The 27,297-nt window shown below is 42.6% G+C and overlaps 1 protein-coding gene across 3 annotated transcripts in view; it reads right to left on the minus strand.

The window, feature by feature from the left end:
* Positions 1–27,297, minus strand: part of LOC126416410 (sodium-coupled monocarboxylate transporter 1-like) — a 253,907-nt gene that overhangs the window by 181,582 nt on the left and 45,028 nt on the right. Inside the window, exon 2 of one of the 3 annotated variants that reach the window (XM_050084124.1) lies at positions 10,376–10,601. In XM_050084124.1, coding sequence (XP_049940081.1) covers positions 10,376–10,566 — 191 coding nt within the window. In that variant the 5' untranslated portion in view covers positions 10,567–10,601. Of the gene's footprint in view, positions 1–10,375; positions 10,645–27,297 lie in introns of all 3 variants that reach the window. The other 2 variants (XM_050084122.1, XM_050084123.1) reach the window with 2 other exon arrangements.

The following is a 27,297-nucleotide window of genomic DNA, read 5'->3' on the forward strand; positions in this document are numbered from 1 at the left end:
CGCGAGCTAGGCGAACAAATAGACGAAAAACTAATCCAGCAGACAAATAAAGTCGACAAGTCGATGCAGAGAGTGTCCGATGATATCTCACAAAGAATAAACAATCTGGCAAGTGAAATAAAAAGTGATATTATGAAAGAATTAGGCCGTACATTTGAACAAATCGATGATCGTCTGCAAGCCTTAGAACAGAGTAAGCGGAGTGGCTATGCCGAAACTAAAGAAAGCGAAGAACGGCTACTTAGGAATTTCCAAGAGCTGAGGGAAGAATGCCAAAGGGAACATAAGCAGGTACTCTCGAGGGTCCAAGAGGCAGAAACGCATTGTCCCACGTCCGTTAGCAACACAATAGCGGACAACAGTTTAGCGATCCACGCGTTGGAACAGCAAGTAGAACAATTGAAGCAGACTGGGGCGGAGGACAAGAGACAAATAGATGATAAGATTGCGGCATTAGCGGACATTGTAGGCAGGATGAAGCTGACGGAAAGCGAGAACAATACTACACCGGTAGCGGCCGCAGAGACCGAAGAAGTGCGTTCGCTTCTGAGATTTCAGAAGGGACAATTCGAAGTGAACAGGCAACACAAGGCTGTAACAGGCGAATTACAAGAACGCGTGGCGCATCTGGAAAACCGCATGGCGTGTGATTCCGAACTCGCCAATAGCACTAAAAATAGCCGTACGAACAGTGCAGAGAGGGACTCCGGCCACGAGGGAGATTTTGACGACAGGGAAGAATGTAATTTGAGGGGCAGACATGAGAAAAATAGAAACATTCAAGGGCCTCGACAGGAGGAAATGCGGGGATTTGATTTCAAACATTTCCTTACGGTAAGAAAGTTTGAGATATTCCGAAATTCGCAAAAAGGAATACATCCACGAGCATGGCTCGAGCAATTTGAGTTCTGTCTTCCTCCCGACTGGGCAAGTTCACATAAGATAGAATATATGTGTGGCTATTTGGAAGGCGAACCGGCGATTCGCATGAGGTCGGCAGCGCGTCACTGCAACTCCACTCGGGAGTTTCGACAAGCCTTTCTGTCCGCCTATTGGTCGGAAGCGGCACAAGATAGGGTCAAACATGGCATAATTATGCTGCCAAATTTGAACCAGTCTGGTTTCGGCAGCCCTGCACGCCTATTCGACCACATGCTGCAGGCAAATCAATTTTTATACGATCCATACGGGCCTGCGGAACTAATTAGGATATGCATCACCAAATTGCCGATGCACTTGCGGCACGTCATTCTTGCGGGACGATGCAAAGAGGACGTGGAAACGTTTAAAACACTTCTCCAAGAGTTGGAATATAATACAGCAGAATGCCCGCCTAATCAGGCACAAAGATATTACGGGGCACAGCAGCGCGACCGCAGTCGTGGCCGTATTACTAATCAACGGCGTGACTGGTCGTCGCGACGCGAACGGAACAATAATCGGGACCGGCCGTATAGAAACTGGGGTGACAGTCGCGAACACAGGTGGAACAACAGAAATGATCGAGGACGTAGACAAGATCGTGAACGCAACAGGTACGGCAACCAGCATCGTTACTACGATGAACACAGTGGGAGTAGGATTGTAGGCGGAGCCCCACATGATGTTGAAATTCGGCCGGCCAACCCTAGACATAATCCAGTAAATGGAAATGAACGAAACCGGCAATGACAAATGATCAGCCCAGAAGGCGCCAATCGGAACAAATGAGCGACATGGCAAATGAGTACATAGGGTTTATAGTGAAGAGAATGAATTGATTAGTTTAAATTTGTGACATGCATTTTGAATAATATGTTGGTAAAAATTAATGATAAAAATGTTTTTATGTGATTGATTGAAGTGATGTTGTTAATTTGTTTTCTTTCCTTGTGCAATTAGGATTTAGTTTGATTCAAACGTAAAGATAAAAGGTTTCCTTGTGAACGAGTGAAATGCTGTTTTTTTTGTGTGTGTAAATTGAAAAGAGCCGCTCCTGAGAGAAGCAAGATCTGTATTGAATTAATGCAAAACTCAGGGGAATATCCGATCTGTGGGTATTATGGGTCTGGCAAACCCAGGTCCCCAGCTGTTAGTAGCCTTGTTTCCGATTTTCTGCTTTCAGTGCTACTATCTATCTATTACTATTCTATATCTGTCAGTATAAATGAGGATCTCTTACTATAGTATGCGTGCTGTATGAATATTTTAAGACAGGAGAACTCTGAGAAAGGAATGAGTAAATCTGGAATCTTGAAAACAGGACGCGATAATACGATTGTTTAACCAATGGCTTCCCAATATGCGATGATATGTTAATATTGATGATATATGTCTTTGTTGTTCTTTATAGCTGAGTACGTAAAGTGCTGTCTGTGGATTTCGTAAGTATATTGATTCCCTTCAAGGTGAAAGAAGAATTGTGGTTTGTGTAATTTACGTGGCTCTGAAATATTATTGTGGTAGTCAAATACGAGCAGTTTTTCAGCAAATGGAGAATGGAACGGAAATATGGATCCTTTCGGTAGTCTTGATTGATGTTGAGCCAGAGCCTGAAAACTTATTCTGCGTTAATACTTGTCCCAGAAAAGCGACGTTTATGTATTTTTGCTGATGCTGTGAGCATTACAGCTTACCGTTTTCGCTGGTGCGGGATGCACTGCAGCCTATATGATTTGTACTGAGGAAATTTCCCTCTTGAAGGTAGAGGATGATTAAATAATTTTGATTATGGGACCGAAGGAAAGCTTGGTTTAAGGTAATAAGGATGAAGCAAAACATTTGTCATTTAAACTACAGGAGGATTCGGATCTTTTGTGTCTGTTGTGAGTTCAACATGTTAAGATGAAACTGTTTTACAGAATAGAGGTGACCACAATTTTGCCATTCATGAGAAATGAGTCCAGAATAACCACCACAGGCGAAATAACTGATTTGGAAGCGAAAGGTAACTTAAAGAAGGGACGAAATGGGTAAGAAAATGTAGTATAACCTGTATAATTAAAATATTTGTACCCTTCTCAGAGCCATCTGTGTGATTAATTCTTGTGATAACGTAATTTTAGATGAAATTTTCTTACTGTTTTATGTGTGAATACATGAGTATGATAAATGTATAATTGCGAGTCTCTTATCAGGTGTGCGAACTGGTATAAATGTTTTGGTGTGTAAATAACCATTGTTCTTTTTACTGTGTATGTTTAAGGAAAGTTTCTCCATATTTATCATGTGACAAGACGTATGCCGCGAGCGTCAAGAAGAGGACGAATTAGAACAATGTTGTAGTGGTATATACACGGTGTTGAAATAGCATTGAAGTAGCTTATTGGCTTAACTAGTAGTGGATAGAAGTAGAATATTGAGTAATGCATGTTTATGGGTAGTTAGTTTGTAGAATAGACAACAGGTGTGCATATATGTGTGTGTAAATAACATGTAAACCCTATGCTGTCCTGACCTATACTTGCACAAGGCATAATCCTATTCATTTTAGTGAATTAATAAGTAGCATTGGATTTATTAAAACGTAAGTGAACCACATTAGTGATGTGGATTTAAATATTATATTGTCAGTTCATTTAATTCTTATTTTTTTTACATTGTAAAGTCATTTCATTTTTATTCTTTTACATTGTCAAGTCATTTAAATTTTATTTTATATTGTCGATTCATCTAATTTAAAAAAAAAATAAAAATAAATTAAGTCTCACGTTTGTTCTTAAAAATTGTGAAAGACAATACTAAGTGGTATTATGTATGACATTGTGTAATCACATAACTACGATAAAAAAAAATTTTCTGTGAATGCAGTTGGGAACGTGAAAACGAACCGGCAAAACTCTTACGAGACAGCGGGAGCAGCCGGACTAGTTGTAAACTGGCGGGTTTCCCAGCAGGACACGCTGTCAGCCAGGCCACTTCGGGAGCGCGGCCGACAACAAAAGAAGGTACGCGGCAAACACTTTCCCTTGTACCTGGAGCTAATGGGCGGCCGCCCCGGGCGACCCTTCCTCGAGGCGATGACCTGAGATGGGCGAGCGGTCCACCGCGCGGAAATCCATCTGCTGGCAACGCACCACACGCACGCGACCGTGACGAGACGGCCGCGGAGAAACAACACAAGGGGCGTGGAGCCTTTTGACAGGTACTGTCCAGAGAAAGTGGCAGACTTCAACGACGCCTATCAACATTTCCTGATGGATGCCTACTGTCAAGCGACAGTAAATCATGGTTCGATGTTCTCTGGTCGCTAAGGGTGGCACAAAAGAAGAGCCATTAAGTGTCATCCTTGCCCAGGAATATCAAACCGGCGAGTCAATTGAGGATAACTCAAGAATGTAACAACACAAAGGGCGTGGAGCCTTTAGACACATACTGTCCAGAGAAACTGGCAGACTTCAACGACGCCTATCAACATTTCCTGATGGATGCCTACTGTCAAGCGACAGTAAATCATGGTTCGATGTTCTCTGGTCGCTAAGGGTGGCACAAAAGAAGAGCCACTAAGTGCCATCCTTGCCCAGGAATATCAACCTGGCGTGTCAATCGAGGATACCGCACGAATTTGACAACACAAACATGGAACCAAATCGAGATGTACGTGACACAGACCACCAAGAGAAACTTCATGAGAGGGCAGAGACGGCGGGATTGCACGCAACAGATGGACAAAAATCCCTACTGACAGCTGCGGCGACGAACCCCCTCCCCCACCCCTTATACTGTGCCTCGGAACAGTGGAACTAGTGAGTGTATCAGTGAACAGTGATTATACGGTTCTTAGTTCAATGCATATACGTGTGTTTCTGTCACAGAAACTTTGACTCGTGTGTTTTGCAGGGATTCGATTTATTGGTGTTTACTAGACTGGCTCTTGTATTTTGCAGGTGTTCTATTTATTAATTTTTTTTAGACTTTGACTCTCGTATTTTGCAGGTGTTCTATTTATTAATTTTTTTTAGACTTTGACTCTCGTATTTTGCAGGTGTTCTATTTATTGTTTATTTTAGATATTGACTATTGTACTGTTTTATTGATCAATGTTTGTTCTTGTGTGATGTATTAGATTTGTGTTATTTTGTTTCGTAAATTCATTCACGTGGCATTGCTTCGTTTATCAGTCAGATTGCTATTCATTCTCATTGGACTGTGATCGATTAGCCTTTGCATGAGGCATATTTATAGTGAGGAACCCCTTAAGGGTAACAATCACATAATTAATTGTATTTTCAGTATAATGACACAGTGCTCATTGTTTGCTAACTAACTGAAATGTAGTAGAGTGATTAAATTAATGCCACATAGTTATGTTAATTCTACAAATTATTAGTTTTATAAGATATAGAATTTTTTTTTGCGATAACCACTTTGTAAAACATGTTTTTTTCTCTTATCATTTTTTTTTGCTTTTGCGGATTGTGCATTGTCATGTTCTGCTTTATAATACCGATGTTATTTGATGTTTTTTTTTTAATTGCTGTGGCATCTTTGCTATTTTCATAAATTTTGCTTGTTAATAAACAGTCATAAATTTGCCTGTGATCAGTTGGCTCTTGCAATGAGCAAATACTGGTGAACTCCATAAGGGTAACAACCAGAAATTGTTTTCATATTAATGACACAGGAACCATTGTTTTTACTTGCTGACCGAATTAGGTCTACACTATCTTTTAAATAGGTGTCACAGATTGTGTTCTTTTTTTTCTGTTTGAAATTAGTAGATTTTAAAGATTTGTTGAAATTATTGTGTTTTAGCAAGTAGCTGGTGACCTTTTGCCTTTTCTTTACACTTTTGGTTTAAGTAGGGTGTGAGAAGCCTGCTTGGGAATGTCCTAGCATGGCCAGAAAATTCCCTGCACAGTCTTTTCCCGGAGCGTTGGGGTTATGAAAGGTCTCTGTTGGATTCCTTTCATGTTTAATTTCTTAAATCTGTTGTCATTTATGGAGTAAATTCCTCTTCTAAATTTACTGTGGCGTTTCTGACTATCTGGGAGGAGACTGAGTAGTGGAACGTGTTACTTTTACACGTAAACAAGAACGATCTGTCACACTACTACACTTTAAAACACAGTTTATATGTAATTTCATGTCACACAGTCTCATACGGAACCTACATCCGCTTTCTGTTATATACTGTATATGATAAGATACTGTCATCCCCCTTCCCTTCTGTGTGAGAGGATGAATGATCAAATGTGTTTGTAGTTGCATGCTTGAGGGTAGCAGACAAGGCTGTCTGCTAGAGAACAGTAGGACCAACGTCGGAACAGGTAGCTACGCTTTCTTAAAGCAGAGAGGTTTCTATCCTTAGTATGGTTCTGTCCGTCCGTTGTCATGTTGGTATAGGAAGCTGCCCCTCTGGCCACTTCCGTTTGTCTTTGTGAGCCAGTCTCAGGAAGCACGCTCGGCAGTAGGCAGTTGCGGTCTGGCGGTGGCGAGCGTCTGAAGTGGTAAGATCTCCGGCTAAGCGCGTGTCTGCTAAGTCCGTAGGACAATGGATTTGTTAAGTTCAGCGTAACTGAAAATTTAATCATCTTTATTTCGGGTTTAGCTCTAAAATATCTAAGGTTATCTTAAATTGCAGCGTAGTGTAATTCTCGTGTGAAGTTCATATTATTTTCCGGTTGTTGCTTTGTTACTACTCTGTGAGTAAAGTGGAACCACGTGTTGATCAGTAACTCTAACTAAGTTCATCAATCTTAAATGTGAATGCTTGTGTGATTATAACGTCTCGTCTTGACAATATTTTACAATATAACAACTTTTCTTTATGCTTTTCTTTATGTTCAACCCACGTGGAGTGTACTTTGCGAGACCACTACCACGTGCTTATATAACTGTTTGACCCATCAGGTTAATAGTAAGACGTTAGTAACCAGTTCAAGGTTTTGCTTTTGTCAATTGCTTTTCGATCTAATGTATTTTAATTATCAAAATTATTGTGGAGTTGTACGCTTTGTGTAAACCAAGTTGACCACGTGGAGCATGTGGTGTAATCATCAAAGTAGCCCTCAGCTATTCTTTCTGCGAAGACTTCACAAAGAGTTAATATGAATTTAGTATACCAGTGTGTGGTAATTACATGACGGACAGGATTGTGGTATGAACGTAATTTCTTTGGGTAAAAACTGAATCTGTTGGTTGTGGTTAATTTCTTCTTGCTTATGTTTCAATGTTCTTCGTGAGTTATTTTATGAGTGCAGTGTCGTATGCAGTCTCCCAATCTTGGCTCCATATTTTATGTGTTCCGTAAGATTACAATCTCACATTTTTCAGTCGTAAATAAGGCACCAGCTCAGTTATAACTCACGTATAATATGCTGAAATTTCAATGAACAATCTTAAAATAAATTTCCAAATATAAACTGATTTCTTTCTTTTTATTTAAATTCTCTTTTTATATGTATATATATTACCGGTTTTGTATGACTATTAAAAGATTATCATTAATGTTAGTCTGCTTGGTAAACCTAGACTAGATACCCAGTCGTGAAACAGTTGCTTAGTAATGCAAGATTAACTTCTCCCCAGACAGATCACAGCTTTTAACCCACTTTCATTGTCAATTAGCACCGATATCAGCATACCAAATTAAAGTAACAACATTACAACATGAGGGAATGACTTCCATGGCACTAGAGGGAGCGGTAGAGGGCAAAAACTGTAGAGGAAGACAGAGATTGGAATACGTCAAGCAAATAATTGAGGACGTAGGTTGCAAGTGCTACTCTGAGATGGAGAGGTTAGCACAGGAAAGGAATTCGTGGCGGTCCGCATCAAACCAGTCAGTAGACTGATGACCAAGAAAAAAAAAATGGTCCGGCCGATTTGGTTACGAGCCCAGGAGAGACGCTGCAGGTAATGTCGTGATGTCAGCAATGGCACTCGGCTAGGCCGTCTGCTGCCATAGCCCCATTAAATCCAAATTTCGTCACACTGTCCTAATGGATACATTAGTCTCACACTGATTTGTGGGGTTATTTCACGCAGTGTTGCTTCTACGTTAGTACTGAAAACCCTACGCAAACGCCGCTGTGCTGTCGGTCATTACGTGTAACCCGTCGGCCACTGCGTTGTCCGTGGTGAAAGAGAATGCCTGGAATGTATTTTCGACACACTCTTGACACGATGGATATCGGAATATTGAATTCCCTAACGACTTCCGAAACGTTATGTCCCATGCGTATAGCTCCAACTACCATTCCGCGTTCAAAGCCTGTTAATTCCCGTCGTGCGCCCTTAATCACCTCGGAAACCTTTTCACACGAATCACCTGAGTACAAATGACAGCTCCGTGAATGCAGTGTTGTTTCATATTTCGTGTACGCAATACTTCTGACGTCAGGATATGTGCGTGTCGCTATCGCATGACTTTCTCAGTGTATAAATACCCGTCATTAGGAGGGCTACACCAAGCAACGGGACTATATGGATCTGCTAGTACCTGTCACAATTTTGGGCCTTTACCATAATTTGGTAGGCGCCTTGTTACCAACTGACGTACCGCCAGTGACGCGATCCTATGCTCTAACTGCTTGTGCACCAAAACTTACAACTTCATTGCACATTATTTGTTAAAAAGACGACAAATAGAAAATTTTGTAAGTATAAACGCTGTCTCATTTATGTAGTCGCCAGGAAATGAACAGCCTGAATCACTTCGTGCATTGTGTTGTTACGAAATTATCATCATGGCAGTTAGGAAATTTGAAGACGTGTAGGCACTGACTATATGACTTCGAGAAACGATGTACAGCAAGCAAACAGTATAACTTCAAATTTCACTTAATGCCTTTTCTAAGACGCCGATTGTTTTCAAAGTGGCGAAGTCGTCGGCGTTATTCACCACTTGAAGTACCCTGTTTATTGTAGGCTTTCAGTTCTCAATAAAAACGCATGCACAAAATCGTCACATTTTGATATTGCCACATTCTCGTCTTGCCAGGACCTGCCAGGGTAGCTGAGAGCGCTAATGCGCTGCTTCCTGGACTCGGTAGGTGCGCCGGCCCCAGATCGAATCTGCCCAGCGGATTAACGACGAGGGCTGGTGTGCCAGCCAGCCTGCCTGGGTGTCGTTTTTAGGTGGTTTTCCACATCCCATTAGGTGAATACTGGGCTGGTCCCCACGTCCCGCTTCAGTTACACGACTTGCAGACATGTGAAACACATTTGCATTATTACATGACGCCGCAGACGTTGACACTGAAACATCCCCTTTGGAAAATTAATGAATTACTGTGCTGGTAAACCCCTTACGTTATTTGATTTTCAAACAGCTGAGCAGAACCGAACGTACTCAGACATTTCGCTCTTTTCTTATTCTGATCAACACTAAACTGACACACAATATTTTTAGCGCAACGCAATCTGACTTTCAATAATCCCTACAAAAGAATGGGCCTTACTAACAATGACCTATACCTTTCATGAATCACTTACCTCTACCGAGCGAGGTGGCGCAGTGGTTAGACACTGGACTCGCATTCGGGAGGACGACGGTTCAATCCCGCGTCCGGCCATCCTGATTTAGGTTTTCCGTGATTTCCCTAAATCATTCCAGGCAAATGCCGGGATGGTTCCTCTGAAAGGACACGGCCGACTTCCTTCCCTAATCCGATGAGACCGATGACCACGCTGTCTGGTCTCCTTCCGCAAACAACCAACCAACCAATCACTTACCTCACAAATCTTCGTTACTCGAACTACTGCAATACAGCGAGCGCACATACTGCAAGCTAAATAAAAGATTCTAACTACTGAAGGCACTAACCACTGATAGGCATAGTTAGCAAATGAAAGATTTTGATAGGGAACAAACAATGTATTTACCTTAAGTGTTCAAAAGTCATAATATATATATATATATATATATATATATATATATATATATATATATATATATATATCAGTTCATGACATCCAGTCTTACAAATTTACTCTCTCTGATGGACACACGTCCAGATCATCCGCTCTCAAAACTCCTCCATCTCTCTCCCCACATCCACCACTGCCGGCGACTCACCTCCAACTGCGCATCGCTACGCGCTGTTCACATCCAACTGCCCAACACTACTATAGCGAATATTTCAACAATGCCAACCTGCCACAGAGTGCACACAGTACAGCCAGTGATTTTCATACAGAGGTTACGTGACGTTACCAATATAAAAACCTAAACGGCCTACTTACAACACCATCTGCGAGAGCACTACGTAATTTCCAACCAATGAGAAGCCGTCTATGGGCTATATAAGGCCGCCACAGCAGCAGTGTTGACAGTCAAATGCTTCTGACGAAGACGATGGAGGTAATCGTCGAAAGCTCGAGGCTTTACTTTGAAGTGGCGCGGCAAAATATACGACAAGAAGTGCTTCTACGAGACGTCTAATGGACTGACCTGGCGATGAGTGACAGGGACACGGGGACGGTGCTCATGGAGCGGCCGCCCACCAGGTAGGCGTCGGCGCCGGAGGAGCGCGCAAAGAACCCGTAGTAGACGCCGATGCCGGCGCTCACCAGCAGCATGCCGCCGAACACCGCGTAGTCCACCGCGCCCAGCACCGGCGCAGAACCCGTCGCCGCGTCCATCCCCGGCCGCGGTGCTCCGTCTTCTGATTCCTGGGCTGGCGTCGAAAACGGGCCGCACTGGTTGAGGTGCCTGGAGGACTTGGGAATAACGTTACGCGCGTGCGACTTTGAACATGGCTGACGTTTGCAGCAACCGTATACACAAATTTGAAAAAATGTACAAATCTGCCAACAGGTTGCATAGGTTTTCTATATACCTTGACCGGGTTTCGTCACCTCTAAGGATGACTTCATCAGAAGGTAAGGTAATTACATGAAGAACATATCGTCAATGATGTACAGTGATTTAAGAGCTGAGTTGCTCAAGTCATACATTAAAATATAAGACATAATGTTCCTCACACCACACCGGCGTTATTTATGTATTGATGTTTGACTTTTTGAAGAACATTATGTCTTATATTTTAATGTATGACTTGAGCAACTCAGCTCTTAAGTCACTGTACATCTTTGACGATATGTTCTTCATGTAATTACCTTACCTTCTGGTGGAGTCACCCATAGAGGTGACAAAACCTGGTCAAGGTATATAGAAAACCTATGCAACCGGTTGGCAGATTTTTACATATTACAAAAAAAAATGTTACGCTCGAGATTTCTTTAAGCCTCAATCTTACGACAGGGAACTAGCATATACATACATCAAAAAAGGTTCTGCATCACCTCAGTTAAATGTAGACCAGATATGGCTCAAATTCAAAGATCCAGTATCGACAGCAATAGTTAGTTTCATATCGGATAAGTTAATAAGAGACGAGACTGATCCACCATGGTACACAAAACACGTCAGAACGCTGTTGCAGAAGCAACGAAAAAAGCATGAAAAATTCAGAAGAACACAAAATCCCCAAGACTAGCTAAGTTTCACGGATGCTCGAAATTTAGTTTCCACAATGAAATATTGTCTCAAAATATGATACAAAACCCAAAGAGATTGTGGTCGTATGTAAAGTACACCAGTGGCAAAAAACAGTCAATACCGTCAATGCGCGATAGCGATGAAAGTGTTACTAATGATGGTCCCACTAAAGTGGAGTTACTAAATACAGTTTTCCGTAATTCCCTCGCGAAAGAAGATGAAGTAAATATTCCAGTATTCGAAACCAGAACAGCTGTTAGCATGAGTGACATAAAAGTAGATACCTTAGGTCTTGCGAAACAACTCAAATCACTTAAAGGCAAGTCTTCCGGTCCAGATAGTATACCAATCAGGTTACTTTTTTAGAGTATGCAGACACAATAGCGTCTTTCTTAGCAATCATATACAAAAGTTCACTTGACGAAAGGTCTGTTCCTAAAGGCTGGTAAGTAGCACAGGTCACACCAATATTCAAGAAAGGAAATAGGAGTAACCCACTGAATTACAGACCCATATCACAGACCTCAATTTGCAGTAGGATTTTGGAGCATATACTGTACTCGAACATTATGGTTCAAATGGCTCTGAGCATTATGGGACTTAACATCTGTGGTCATCAGTCCCCTAGAACTTAGAACTACTTAAACCTAACTAACCTAAGGACATAACACACATCCATGCCCGAGGCAGGATTCGAACCTGCGACCGTAGCAGTCGCGCGGTTCCGAACTGAGCGCCTAGAACCGCTAGACCACCGCGGCCGCCACTCGAACATTATGAATCACCTCTATGAAAATGACTTATTGATTCATAACCAACATGGATTCAGAAAATATCGTTCTTGTGCAACACAGCTAGCTCTTTATTCCCAGAAGTAATGAGTGCTGTCGACAAGGGATCTCAGATCGATTCCATATTCCTAGATTTTGCGGAAGGTTTTTCACACCGTTCGCCGGCCGGAGTGGCCGAGCGGTTCTAAGCGCTTCAGTCTGGAACCGCGCGACCTCTACGGTAGCAGATTCGAATCGTGCCTCTGGCATGGACGTGTGTGATGTTCTTAGGTTAGTTAGGTTTAAGTAGTTCCAAGTTCTAGGGGACTGATGACCGTAGATGTTAAATCCCATAGTGCTCAGAGCCATTTCAACAATTTTTTGATACCGTTCCTCACAAGCGACTATTAATCAAATTGCATACATATGGAGTATCGTCTGAGTTGTGTTGCTGGATTCGTAATTTCCTCTCAGAAAGGTCACACTTCGAAGTGATAGACGGTAAATCATCGAGTAGAACAGAAGTGATATCTGGTGTTCCGAAAGGTAGATTCATAGGCCCTCTGCTGTTCTAGGTGATAATATGAGTAGCCCCCTTACATTGTTTGCAGATGACGCTGTAATTTACCGTCCAGTAAAATCATCAGACGATCAACTCCAATTACAAAATGATCTAGAGAGAATTTCTGTATGGTACGAAAAGTGGCAATTAGCACTAAACAAAGAAAAGTGCGAGGTCATCCATAAGGGTACTACAGGAAATCCGATAAATTTTGGCTATATGATAAATCGCACAAATCTAAGGGCTGTCAATTCGACTAAATACCTAGGAATTATAATTACGAGCCACTCAAATTGGAAAGACCACATAGATAATATTGTGGGGAAGGCGAAACAAAGACTGCGCTTTGTTGGCCGAACACTTAGAAGATGCGACAAACCCACTAAAGAGACAGTCTACATTACACTTGTCCGTCCTCTGCTGGAATATTGCTGCGCGGTATGGGATCCTTACCAGGTAGGATTGACGGAAGACATCGAGTAAGTGCAAAGAAGGGCAGCTCGATTCGTGTTATCGCGCCATAGGGGAGAGAGTGTCACTGATATTATACGCGAGTTGGGGTGGCAGTCACTGAAACAAAGACGGTTTTCTTTGCGGCAAGATCTATTTACGAAATTTCAATCACCAACTTTCTCTTCCGAATGGGATAATATTTTTTTGACGCCCATCTACGTAGGGAGGATTGATCATCATAATAAAATAAGAGAAATCAGAGCTCGAACGGAAAGATTTAGGTTTTCCTTTTTCCCACGCCCCATTCGAAAGTGGAATGGTAAAGAAGTAGTATGAAAATGGTTCGATGAACCCTCTGCCAGGCACTTAAGTGTGAATTACAGAGTAACCATATAGATGTAGATGTAGTTCCAGGAGTTACGGAACCTGTACAGAAAACTGGAATCATTTCCGACCTTTTTATTGCTGATGGAAACCACACATTACATGTCTTACCACCATACAGCGAGACCTTCAGAGATGATCCAGACTCTCTACACACCGGTACCTCTAATACCCAGTAGCCTGAATTCGTTGTGGCATGCTATCCACAAGCTCATCAAGGCACTGTTGGTCCGGATTGTCCCACTCCTCAACGGCGATTCGGCGTAGATCCCTTAGATTGGTTGGTGGGTCACGTCGTCCATAACCAGCCCTTTTCAATCTATCCCACGCATGTGAGACCTGAGTTTCTCCTGGCGTATACAACTTTCAAATAATTTCCGGGAATTCAGCCAGGTAACACTTTCAGCGACCGCCGATATTTCGGCGGGAGAACACCCCGCCATTTTCAAGGCAAACTGCAACGGACAGGCGGCGTACATGCAAATTTAAAACCTCGGTTCTCGGACTGAAGCAGGAAAGATAATACACAGTCAATATGATTCATGTCTGGAGAACATCTGGCCACTCTAGTCGGGCGATGCCGTCATCCTGAGGGACGTCATTCACAAGTTGTGCACGATGGGGGCGCGAATCGTCCTCCATGAAAACGAATGCCTCGTCAATATGCTGCCGATATGGTTGCTCTATCCGTTGGATGATGACATTCACTTATCGTACAGCCGCTACGGCGTCTTCAGTGATCACCAGCGGCGTAAGTTGGCCCCACATAATGCCACCCCAAAACAGCAGGGAACCTCCACCTTGCTGCATTCGCTGGACAATGTGTCTAAGGCGTACAGCCTGACCGGGTTTCCTCCATACACGTCTCCAAAGATTGGTTGAAGGCATATGCGACATTCATCGGTGACGAGAACGTGATTCCAATCCTGAGCGGTCCATTCGGCATGTTGTTGGGCTCATCTGTACTGCGCTTCATTGGTGTCGAGGTTGCAAAGATGGACCTCGCCATGGACGTCGGGAGTGAAGTTGCGCATCATGCAGTCTACTGCGAACCGTTTGAGTCGTAACACGACGTCCTGTGGCTGCACGAAAAGCGTTATTCAACATGTTGGCGTTGCCGTCAGGGTTCCTCCGAGCCATAATCCGTAGGTAGCGGTCATCCGCTGCAGTAGTAGCCCTTGGGCGTTCTAAGCGAGGCATGTCATCGACAGTTCCAGGATCTCTGTATCTCCTGAACGTCCGAACAACAAATGTTTTTGTTCACTCCAAGACGTCTGGACACTTCGCTTGCTGCGCGGTGGCCATGCGGTTCTAGGCGCTGTAGTCCGGAACCGCGCGACTGCTACGGTCGCAGGTTCGAATCCTGCCTCGGGCATGGATGTGTGTGATGTCCTTAGGTTAGTTAGGTTTAAGTAGTTCTAAGTTCTAGGGGACTGATGAGCTCAGATGTTAAGTCCCATAGTGCTCAGAGCCATTTGAACCATTTTGAACTTTGCTTGTTGAGAGCCCTTCCTGTCACAAAGTAACAATGCGGACGCGATCGAACCACGGTATTGACAGTCTAAGCATGGCTGAACTAGAGACAACACGAGCCGTGCACCTCCTTCCTGGTGGAGTGACTGGAACTGATCGGCTGTCGGACCCCCTCCGTCTAATAGGTGCTGCTTACGCATGGTTATTTACATCTTTGGGCAGTTTTAGTGACATCTCTGAACAGCCAAAGGGACTGTGTCTGTGATACAATATCCACAGTCAACGTCTATATTCAGGAGTTCTGGGAAATGGGGTGATGCAAAACTTGTTTTGATGTGTGTAATACATACTGGATATCCGTATTATTAGACGGCTAATAAGGTCACAAAGTCCCACTTGCAGATTGCAGCTCGCTATTATCAGATAATAGGGAATTCATAGTTAATCATTCATTCCTATAACTTTTTCTAAGACTGCTGTAAATCTATTTTTGATTTATCACCATTTGGAGACTACAGCCTCATGTCCCGTTTTCTTGCGCTTTGAATGACAATTGGCACAAGACTGCAGAAAAGTTGGGTGTTAGATCTACATTCATATTTTTCGGAGATAATGACACGAAGTACACAGATAGCTTGTAAAAGAGTGCGTCCTCTATTGCTGACCTAATCAATGGCGCCGCATTATGTTCAGCGATGAATCACGGTCCTGCACTACCATGAGTGACCATCATCGGTGAGTATGGCAATCGGCGCTACCATGCCACGCCAGGCTGTCGTTTGTGTTGTGGTGTTAACTGCAGCCTCCGCATGAGATGGTAATTCCGTAGTCGGACTGCTGCTTTTATGCGCTGTGTTTTGGAACATATTACTAACAGACTAACCTAATTCATGGTTCATGGTTCATAGATCGTCGGCTGAGGTAGCCGAGCTGTTCTAGGCGCTACAGTCTGGAACCGCGAGACCGCTACGATCACAGGTTCGAATCCTGCCTCGGGCATGGACGTGTGTGATGTCCTTAGGTTAGTTAGGTTTAAGTAGTTCTAAGTTATAGGGGACTGATGACCTCAGAAATTAAGTCCCATGGTGCTCAGTGTCATTTTCGGTTCATCGATCGTGAACTCAGTTGCAGATTGCCTATCTGATGATTGAGTATAAATACTGTGATAATCCTATAATTAAGAAATATAATGTTACATTAAAGGTTTCAACGCAGTAATACATGTATCACAGTTAGAAAGTGTGTACATGTCATGAGGAATTCTAGCTCACTGCAAGCAAATGATGCTGGGTATATTCATTCAGTATTTGGGAAGAGTGACTTCCAACAAACTTTAAACGCGATTTCAGAACTGTATGAACCCTTGCCGGCCGAAGTGGCGGTTAAAGGCGCTGCAGTCTGCAACCGCAAGACCGCTACGGTCGCAGGTTCGAATCCTGCCTCGGGCATGGATGTTTGTGATGTCCTTAGGTTAGTTAGGTTTAACTGGTTCTAAGTTCTGGGGGACTAATGACCTCAGCAGTTGAGTCTCATAGTGCTCAGAGCCAATTTGTATGAATCCCATGTGGTAAATGCCTCCCTCAGGAAGTATTTCCTGCAGCGGAGTGTGTGCGCAGTGTGTGCCGGACCGAGACTTGAACTCTGGACCTTTGCCTTTCGTGGGCAAGTGCTCTACCAACTGAGCTACCCAAGCACGACTCACGCCCCGTCCTCACAGCTTTACTTCTGCCAGTACCTCGTCTCCAACCTTCCACAGGTCCCGAGTTCGAGTCTCGGTCCGGTACACAGTTTTAATCTGCCAGGAAGTTTCATATCAGCACACACTCCGCTGCAGAGTGAAAATCTCATTCTGGAAACATCCCCAAGGCTATGGCTAAGCCATGTCTCCGCAATATCCTTTCTTTCAGGAGTGCTAGTTCTGCAAGGGGAACTTCTGTAAAGTTTGGAAGGTGGGAGACGAGGTAATGGCGGAAGTAAAGCTGTGAGAACGGGGCGTGAGTCGTGCTTGGGTAGCTCAGCTGGCATTCGCTGCTCGGCCGCCGAGCTGGACGGGCGTGTGGCGGCAGCGCTAGGAGGGCTGGCGTAAACAGCGGCTGTGTGGCTGTTACGAAGGCCAGTAGAGCGCTTTGTTTACTTTGCATCTTTCAGTGATTTAAAATGACAAAATGAACGAAATTAACTGTGAAAGAAGAGATACGGTTAGATTCACTTTTGATTGGACCTGTAAAAGACTAAAGGCTTTTGTGATCAAATGGTAGCTTTCATAAACAGTTAAGATCACAGGAGACGAAATTATTGGCGCTCATCTTTCTTTTGTTTCCAATTCTGTCTTTTTGAAATTGATTTCCTCTGATTTGTGCTCCTCGATAGTTGACAAATGTGGTGGCAAAATGAAATTTAATCATACAGACTGAACCGTTAGTGACGTTCTTGTTTCCCATGCTGGGCTAAGCATTCGAACAGTGAGAGTTTTCGAACTGCCGTTCGAGGTCCCTGCCGGAGCAATCAATACTGCTCTTCAGCCATATGGTAGGGTTATATCTAATATTGCAGAAAAATGGTCGGAGCAATATATGTTTCCGGTTTTGAATGGAGTTAGACAGATTAAGATTGAGCTCTTACCACATATCCCTTCTTACTTGAATATCTGTGGCCATCGCGCTCTCATAACGTATGATGGGCAGCCACGGACTTGTGCGTTATCTAACGCCACAGGGCACGTCAGAAGTGAGTGCAGTAGAAGGCGTGTTCCTCAGTTACCGACTAACGAGGCGGCTGTCCCAGGAGAAGTTGTAAGCATGCAAGTGACGTACGCTGCCGCGGCAGCTGGCCGGGCCCCCTATCAACAGGCGGGACCTTCCGACGCGCGCACGGAAACGGGAAGCACCGCGGAGTTGACTAACGATGACAATCAGAAACTGGCCAGTAATGACGTCACTGAGGGCGCACCGCACTTGCCTTCTGACAACTCTTCCCACGAGCGACAAGCTTCATCGATAATACCTGATGTAGACATGGTAGAGTACGAAGCGGTAGTTACACATGCATGGGCCAACATCCCAGAGGGAACTAGAGTGGATTGACATAAAGAGGAAGTGATGCAACAAATAACTGACGACCACACAGATGACAGGACACTACAGATAGGTTCAGGAAACGTCAAAGGAAATTGGGGGGCGCAAGAAGACGAACCAATGACACCACCCATCTCACGTGTCGTAGAAACAGCAGCAACGGCTGACTCCGAAATTAACGGAGCTCAAAAATCTTCCACCACGAAGGCGGGACAGGTGACTTCTCCTCGACCTTCCATGGAATCGCCAGTAAGTTCACCACAGATTTCACCGACGATTTCACCAAAATCATCAAAAAATAAAAAGAGACGAAGAGCACATCAAGCTGCAGAGAACTTGGCCCCTACTTTAAGAGAGCGGCTGAGGAAGATACAGGAGACCGAAAAGAAGGAAGAATATACACAAAAGGAAGCCGGTCGGCGAGTGTTCGGATCGGAACAAGAGAAAAAGAACGGACTGAAACGCCACACGGAACATTTGAACCCTTACATGACAATACGACATCAGCTATGGACAATGAAACCCGACTTGGACAAGGACATGGGCACATCACCGCGACACGATTTAACTGTGCGGACGAAAAGGAGGATCAGACCGATGCAATGGAGGCGGAAGGTGCATTTGAGGAAGAATTTTTTTTATTAAAAATTTTCACACTGAGCTCTAAGAAGAAAGAACAAAAAGAAGGAAAACCGTCATTGGAATAAAAGTAAAATAAAATAAACTATATATATCTAAACAGAAGTTATTGTACGCGGCTCCAATAACGTATCCTCTATTTACTGCCTTGTAGCGTCTCACAGTGGAACATACATATAACGTGACCACCCTAAACATAAATAAAATTCAGAGTCAAGCAAAGGTAACTGCACTGAAGGACTTTCTGTATCAGTCAGATACAGATATCGCCTTCCTGCAGGAAGTTAATGTCAGAGAGTTGTATGTTTCAGGGAACAAAGAAGTGTTGAATGTGGTTCCAGAAAACGCGCGTGGAACAGCCATCCTTGCTATAGAAGGGATCGAGATGACAAACGTGTGTCTTTTAGAGTCGGGGAGGGGAATTAGCTGCAAAATTTTTAACACCACTTTTATAAACCTATACGCACCATCAGCCAACAATGCGAGACGAGAGAGGTGCTACTCCAAGAAAACCCCGCAGAAATTGTCATTGGTGGAGATTTTTATTGCGTTTTAAATAAAAAGGATCAGCGTCCAAATTTTAACTTCTCCTAAGAACTGCAGGGGTTGGTCACCAACATGAAGTGGTTTTTTTGATGCGTGGGAAATAAAATATCCGATGCTGGTTCGCTTCACATATATCACTGGTGCTACACGGAGTAGAATCGACAGAATATATATCACCCCCACTTTAGACACCAAAGTCAGTAGTATCGAGGTGATACCAGCTGCCTTCTCTGACCACCTCGGAGTGAGGTGCAGCATCAAATTAATCAGGCAAAAGACATATTGGGGTCGCCCACTATGGAAGTTAAATATCAATATCCTCTCTGAAAACGCTCTAGCTTTAGAGATGCAAGAAACTTGGCAGTCTGTTTTAAGGATGCGTACTAAATATAGAAGGTACCCGTGGTGTAGGGGTAGCGTCTTTGATTCATAGTCAAAACGTCTTCGGTCCCGGGTTCGATACCCGCCACTGCCTAAATTATGATAAATAATCAGCATTGGCGGCCGAAGACTTCCGGCATAAGAAGTCAGCCTCATTCTGCCAACGGCCTTGTCAAAGAGGGTGGAGGAGCGGATAGAGGTTCAGGACACTCTCTTGTCCTAGGGGTGGGAAATTGCCCCTAAAGGCGGAAGAATCAGCAATGATCAACGACATGTGGATACAGAAGGCAATGGAAACCACTGCATTAAAGACACGTAACGTGTATCCTCAGGACATGTGGCCTGTAATTGAAGAAGTGTCATGATGATCTCCCCATTGGCAAAAGATTCCAGAATAGTCCCCCATTCGGATCTCCGGGAGGGGACTGCCAAGGGGGAGGTTACCATTAGAAAAAGATTGAATAATCGACGAAAGGATAACGTTCTAAGAGTCGGGGCATGGAATGTCAGAAGCTTGAACGTGGTAGGGAAACTAGAAAATCTGAAAAGGGAAATGCAATGGCTCAATCTAGATATAGTAGCGGTCATTGAAGTGAAGTGGAAGGAAGACAAGGATTTCTGGTCAGATGAGTATCGGGTAATATCAACAGCAGCAGAAAATGGTATAACAGGTGTAGGATTCGTTATGAATAGGAAGGTAGGGCAGAGGGTGTGTTACTGTGAACAGTTCAGTGACCGGGTTGTTCTGATCAGAATCGACAGCAGACCAACACCGGCAACGATAGTTCAGGTATACATGCCGACGTCGCAAGCTGAAGATGAACAGATAGAGAAAGTGTATGAGGATATTGAAAGGGTAATGCAGTATGTAAAGGGGGGCGAAAATCTAATAGTCATGGGCGACTGGAATGCAGTTGTAGGGGAAGGAGTAGAAGAAAAGGTTACAGGAGAATATGGGCTTGGGACAAAGAATGAAAGAGGAGTAAGACTAATTGAGTTCTGTAACAAGTTTCAGCTAGTAATAGCGAATACCCTGTTCAAGAATCACAAGAGGAGGAGGTATACTTGGAAAAGGCCGGGAGACACGGGAAGATTTCAATTAGATTACATCATGGTCAGACAGAGATTCCGAAATCAGATACTGGATTGTAAGACGTACCCAGGAGCAGATATAGACTCAGATCACAATATAGTAGTAATGAAGAGTAGGCTGAAGTTCAAGACATTAGTTAGGAAGAATCAATACGCAAAGAAGTTGGATACGGAAGTACTAAGGAATGACGAGATACGTTTGAAGTTCTCTAACGCTATAGATACAGCAATAAGGAACAGCGCAATAGGCAGTCCAGTTGAAGAGGAATGGGCATCTCTAAAAAGGGCCATCACAGAAGTTGGAAAGGAAAACATAGATACAAAGAAGGTAGCTGCGAAGAAACCATGGGTAACAGAAGAAATACTTCAGTTGATTGATGAAAGGAGGAAGTACAAACAATGTCCGGGAAAATCAGGAATACAGAAATACAAGTCGCTGAGGAATGAAATAAATAGGAAGTGCAGGTAAGCTAAGACGAAATGGCTGCAGGAAAAATTTGAAGACATCGAAAAAGATATGATTGTCGGAAGGACAGACTCAGCATACAGGAAAGTCAAAACAACCTTTGGTGACATTAAAAGCAACGGTGGTAACATTAAGAGTGCAACGGGAATTCCACTGTTAAATGCAGAGGAGAGAGCAGATAGGTGGAAAGAATACATTGAAAGCCTCTATGAGGGTGAAGATTTGTCTGATGTGATAGAAGAAGAAACAGGAGTCGATTTAGAAGAGATAGGGGATCCAGTATTAGAATCGGAATTTAAAAGAGCTTTGGAGGACTTACGGTCAAATAAGGCAGAAGGGATAGATAACATTCCATCAGAATTTCTAAAATCATTGGGGGAAGTGGCAACAAAACGACTATTCACGTTGGTGTGTAGAATATATGAGTCTGGCAATATACCATCTGACTTTCGGAAAAGCATCATCCACACAATTCCGAAGACGGCAAGAGCTGACAAGTGCGAGAATTATCGCACAATCAGCTTAACAGTTCATGCATCGAAGCTGCTTACAAGAATAATATACAGAAGAATGGAAAAGAACATTGAGAATGCGCTAGGTGACGATCAGTTTGGCTTTAGGAAAAGTAAAGGGACGAGAGAGGCAATTCTGACGTTACGGCTAATAATGGAAGCAAGGCTAAAGAAAAATCAAGACACTTTCATAGGATTTGTCGACCTGGAAAAAGCGTTCGACAATATAAAATGGTGCAAGCTGTTCGAGATTCTGAAAAAAGTAGGGGTAAGCTATAAGGAGAGACGGGTCATATACAATATGTACAACAACCGAGAGGGAATAATAAGAGTGGACGATCAAGAACGAAGTGCTCGTATTAAGAAGGGTGTAAGACAAGGCTGTAGCCTTTCGCCCCTACTCTTCAATCTGTACATCGAGGAAACAATGATGGAAATAAAAGAAAGGTTCAGGAGTGGAATTAAAATACAAGGTGAAAGGATATCAATGATACGATTCGCTGATGACATTGCTATCCTGAGTGAAAGTGAAGAAGAATTAAATGATCTGCTGAACGTAATGAATAGTCTAATGAGTACACAGTATGGTTTGAGAGTAAATCGGAGAAAGACGAAGGTAATGAGAAGTAGTAGAAATGAGAACAGCGAGAAACTTAACATCATGATTAATGGTCACGAAGTGAATGAAGTTAACGAATTCTGCTACCTAGGCAGTAAAATAACCAATGACGGACGGAGCAAGGAGGACATCAAAAGCAGACTCGCTATGGCAAAAAAAGGCATTTCTGGCCAAGAGAAGTCTACTAATATCAAATACCTGCCTTAATTTGAGGAAGAAATTTCTGAGGATGTACGTCTGGAGTACAGTAGTGAAACATGGACTGTGGGAAAACCGGAACAGAAGAGAATCGAAGCATTTGAGATGTGGTGCTATAGACGAATGTTGAAAATTAGGTGGACTGATAAGGTAAGGAATGAGGAGGTTCTACGCAGAATCGGAGAGGAAAGGAATATGTGGAAAACACTGATAAGGAGAAGGGACAGGATGATAGGACATCTGCTAAGACATGAGGGAATGACTTCCATGGTACTAGAGGGAGCTGTAGAGGGCAAAAACTGTAGAGGAAGACAGAGATTGGAATACGTCAAGCAAATAACTGAGGACGTAGGTTGCAAGTGCTACTCTGAGATGGAGAGGTTAGCACAGGAAAGGAATTCGTGGCGGGACGCATCAAACCAGTCAGTAGACTGATGACCAAAAAAAAAAAAAAAAACTAAATATAGTACAACTATTGAATTGTGGACTATGAACGCTAAGGAAAAGATAACAGCAGCGCTGATATGTTACGCCAAAGAAAGGGCAATGTAGTGAGGACACACAATGGAGTTTTACTACTCTTGCGTAAGAGACCTTTACGACCAACCAATGTATCAAGACGTCTTTATCAATATTAAAAACGTTAAAGCCAAAATGATAAATATAAAGAGGGTACATCTGGAGGGATTACAAATCAAATCACACACTAGAACGACGGTGGAGGCAGAAAACACCTCCATCTTCCACTTGATACAACACACAAAAAACAGAAGAAGAAATTTTATTTCCAGCCTCAGAACGGAAGATAATGGAGTCCTAACAGAAAAAAGGGATATCTTAAATGAAGCACATAGATTTTTTCAGCAATTATATTCTGGAAATGCTACTGACGACAACTCAGTACAAGAGTTTTTGCAGAACTCCGGAATAGAGGCAGTTGTTACAGAGGAGGAGAACAGATGTTTAACGTTAGAAATTACGAATGACGAGGTTTTTGATATAGTCAAATCTTCACCTTCACGGAAGTCTCCCGATCCAGGCGGCCTGCCTGTGGAGTTTTATAGGACCTTTTGGCACCTAATAGGTTCCCAGTTCACGGAAGTAGTTAATGACGTCTTGAGGGGAGAGGAAATTCCTGCTGCTTTCAAGGAAAGTGTAACTGTACTACTTCCAAAGGGAAGGAGTACGAACGCGAAAAATATTACTAAAATGAGGCCGATCAGTATAATGAACTCAGATTACAAGGTAGTTGCACGTGTAATTAAAGAACGAATGGGACCGATTTTAGAAAAAGTCATTGGATGCCACCAGACGTGTCTCCCTCGACGTACCATTTTTAAGTCTGTATGTGAATATCGAGACATTATTTCTATTTTCTCATCATCGTCAGCGAATGGAAGCATGGCCTTCATTGATTTTGCTAAAGCGTTTGACAGAGTCAACTATGGATATCTGTTCCGAACCTTGAAACACATGGGTTTCAATGAAGGCAACTTAGCGGTTTTAATGAACATCGTCAGAGGCATACGAACCAAAATCTCGATCAATGGACAATATACTAATGAAGTATTGATATCTAGTGGAGTTCCTCAGGGAAGTCCCCTGTCCATGTTGTTTTATGTGATTTCTCTGGAACCCCTTTTACGGCTTTTGAACACAACCTTAGAAGGCATAACAATAGCTGGACTGAAGACGGTTACAAATGCATACGCTGACGATGTGGGAGTTCTAGTAAGGAGCGATTATGACTGTGGCCAGCTAACGGACAAGTTATTGCTTTATAGCAGGGTAACTGGTGCGAGGATAAATGAAACGAAAAGTTTCTTTATAAATTTACAGGGTCTGGACAATGCGCAGCTACCGTGGGCAAACAGGGTGGGCCGTCACACTGCTTTGGGCATAACTTTTTACAGTTGCCCATTAAGAACAACGGCTGCTAATTGGAAACAGGTGTTAGGAAAAATCAGAGGCAGCTTAATACTGCATAAAACGAGAGACTTAAATATCAAGCAAAGAACTAAACTAATAAACTGTGCAGTTCTTTCGAAGACTGCATATGTCTCTCAGATTTTACCAACACCTCCAGACATAGTGAAATCTATAATGAGCACAATCTGTCGATACGTCTGGAAAGGCCATATTTTTAGAGTAGCAGTAGGAACGACTAAATCGAGACCCGAAAACGAAGGCCTAGGGCCGACAGACCTTCGGAGGAAAAACACTGCCCTTTTCATTAAAAGAACGCTAAAACTTATAGAGACGCAGCCGAACAGCATAACTGCCGCTCCATTTAAACCCGGAAGCATACAGCCGTCAGTAGATGTTCACAACATAAATTACAACCTAAAGCATATTAAGGATTTTTATGTAGAATTAAGGTACTTGACATGCATTTTAACTGACAAAAATAAGAGGACAAGTAAATATATACTAGGGAAGTTACAATCACGCGAAAACCAAAATAAAATGGAGCTGAAGTATCCCAACAAAACCTAGAAAAAAATATGGATTAATATAAATAACAAAACACTGACTACGGAAGTGCAAGCGTCATGGTACAGAGTTGTCAACAACATAATTAGCACCAACGAAAAACTGTATTCAATAGGACTACATGCAACCAATGTGTGCCAAAAATATCACAATTTGGACTCCTTGAAGCACCGCTTCATCTGTAATGGATACAAGAATATTTGGAATGACATTGTATTGCTTCTCTCAAACGGACCGATGGAAGAGAAATCACACTACACGATATACTCTTCCCAGAAGAAGTTTCCTTTCCACCACAAAAAAACAATGTCATCTTGTGGCTATTCGGAAATTTTGTCAATTATGTTGTCAACAATAAAGGCAATGACAATCTACAAGAATATTGAGAATATATGAAAGACCAATACTTCAAAATATACCGATACAAAGACCATAAAAAGAAGTTCGTTAATATGATGCAAATTTTGTTTCAGAAACAAGGCATCGGTTAATACCTAAATAATATGAAATCGACGGAACAAGATAGACTGCCAAAGTAGGAGATTGCTGCTGAGGGTGAAGTACGGTGGGGACCTCGTGTGCCCCGGGACCGATACGGTAGCCGTGAAGGCCTCAACAGAACCCCGAGAAAGTAAGTTTTACCAAAAAGTAACAGGAGTCATGCCACAGCACAAGAATAGTAGGGAAAATCTACTCTAATGCATAAGACGTGCATCACTGAAGAAGTTTAATTTCCTCTCTTAATTTTTACTTTTGCTTCTCTCTCATTCTTGTTTCAATTCTAATGGAAGAATATTTTGCGTTCCGTTAATGCAGTCAACAGTATTATAGAGAGAGTTATTTTCACGGTAATCCATTCGGATTACAATTTTCTAACATTGTCTTCAAGATGCAATTCAGTTTCATAACCCATTAAAAAAAAGTGGCATTGAAGCTCGCCGAAGAAGGCGCATGAAGGAGAGCGAATGGAAGGGCTAGAAGGGGAGATGGGAGGCCCTACAAAAAAAAAAAAAAAAAAAAAAAGTTGGTAGAGCACTTTCCCGCAAAAGTCAAAGGTCCCGAGTTCGAGTCTCGGTCCGGCACACAGTTTTAATCTGTCAGGAAGTTGAAAAAAAAAAGCTGTTTCAATAACTCGCTTAATATAATATTTAATGTTACTTTTTAAGTAATTGAAATTTTTACAGTCTAAGAAAGAACCAGTATTTTGATTCTATGCTTTTTGAAATTTTCACCTTGAGGAGAAAAGATAAAATGTGTAATAGTTAATGAAGTGTACGTTAGTGTTTACACTTTATGTAGTTTCTAAAGGAAATATGATGCAATTTGGTGATACAGCAGGAGAAAATTGGGAGAACTGTTCTACTACTGCCTTTGGGTTTCTTTCTTTCCGTTTCTCTCTTCTCATGTTTTTGTACGCATCATATAGGGTTCGCTCTGTATGCTGATTCAGCTGAATAATTACTGTTAATGGGTGATACGAGAGTGTCGTGTGAGTTATTTCAATTCTATCATCTATTGAGATCCTTCTCAAGCAGATATTATTCATTGTGGTTTCAGAGTTTTATTTCAGGCTTCAAATATGAGAGGTGGTGACGAACTGTTGTACGGCGAACGATCGAAGGCCAGTCGCGTCCTCTCGTTGCTTATTTCTTTAAATGAAACTAAGGCGTTCCTGAGAAATATTGAACCGATAATTCTTCAATAGCTTACGCAATATTTTCCGTAAGAATTGTAGTAAGTTGATCGGTTACTCGCCGTCAAACGAGGTGTCAACCAGTTCGTTCACTGGTCTGATACATAGGAATCAGAAGAGGAAGGCTTTGAGGTAAAAATTATTAGATGAAAGTTATTTACCTCTTTCGTGCTGCACTGTAAGGTGTACTAAATAATATTCTGACCTCATCTTTATTGAGATTATTTTTTGTGTTGCAAGGAGTAGTTTAGTAAAGTCAGTTATCTGCGAAAATGCTGGTTCGGTTTGTGAGAGACTTCATTTATCAACACTTCTTTTCAGAAAGTAAACAAATACTTGAAAAGAGACCAAAAATGAAATACCGCGCCCCAGAAGTTAAGAACATTACCAACTAAATAAGTACCGCCTTCCGTACTATCACGGAGCGAGGTGGCACAATGGTTAGCAGACTGGACTTGCATTCGAGCCGACTGTTCAAATCCGAGTTCAGTCATCAAGATTCAAATTTTCCGTGATT

The sequence above is a fragment of the Schistocerca serialis genome, chromosome 8 (genome assembly GCF_023864345.2).
Source record: "Schistocerca serialis cubense isolate TAMUIC-IGC-003099 chromosome 8, iqSchSeri2.2, whole genome shotgun sequence".
Taxonomy (NCBI): Eukaryota; Metazoa; Arthropoda; class Insecta; order Orthoptera; family Acrididae; genus Schistocerca; species Schistocerca serialis.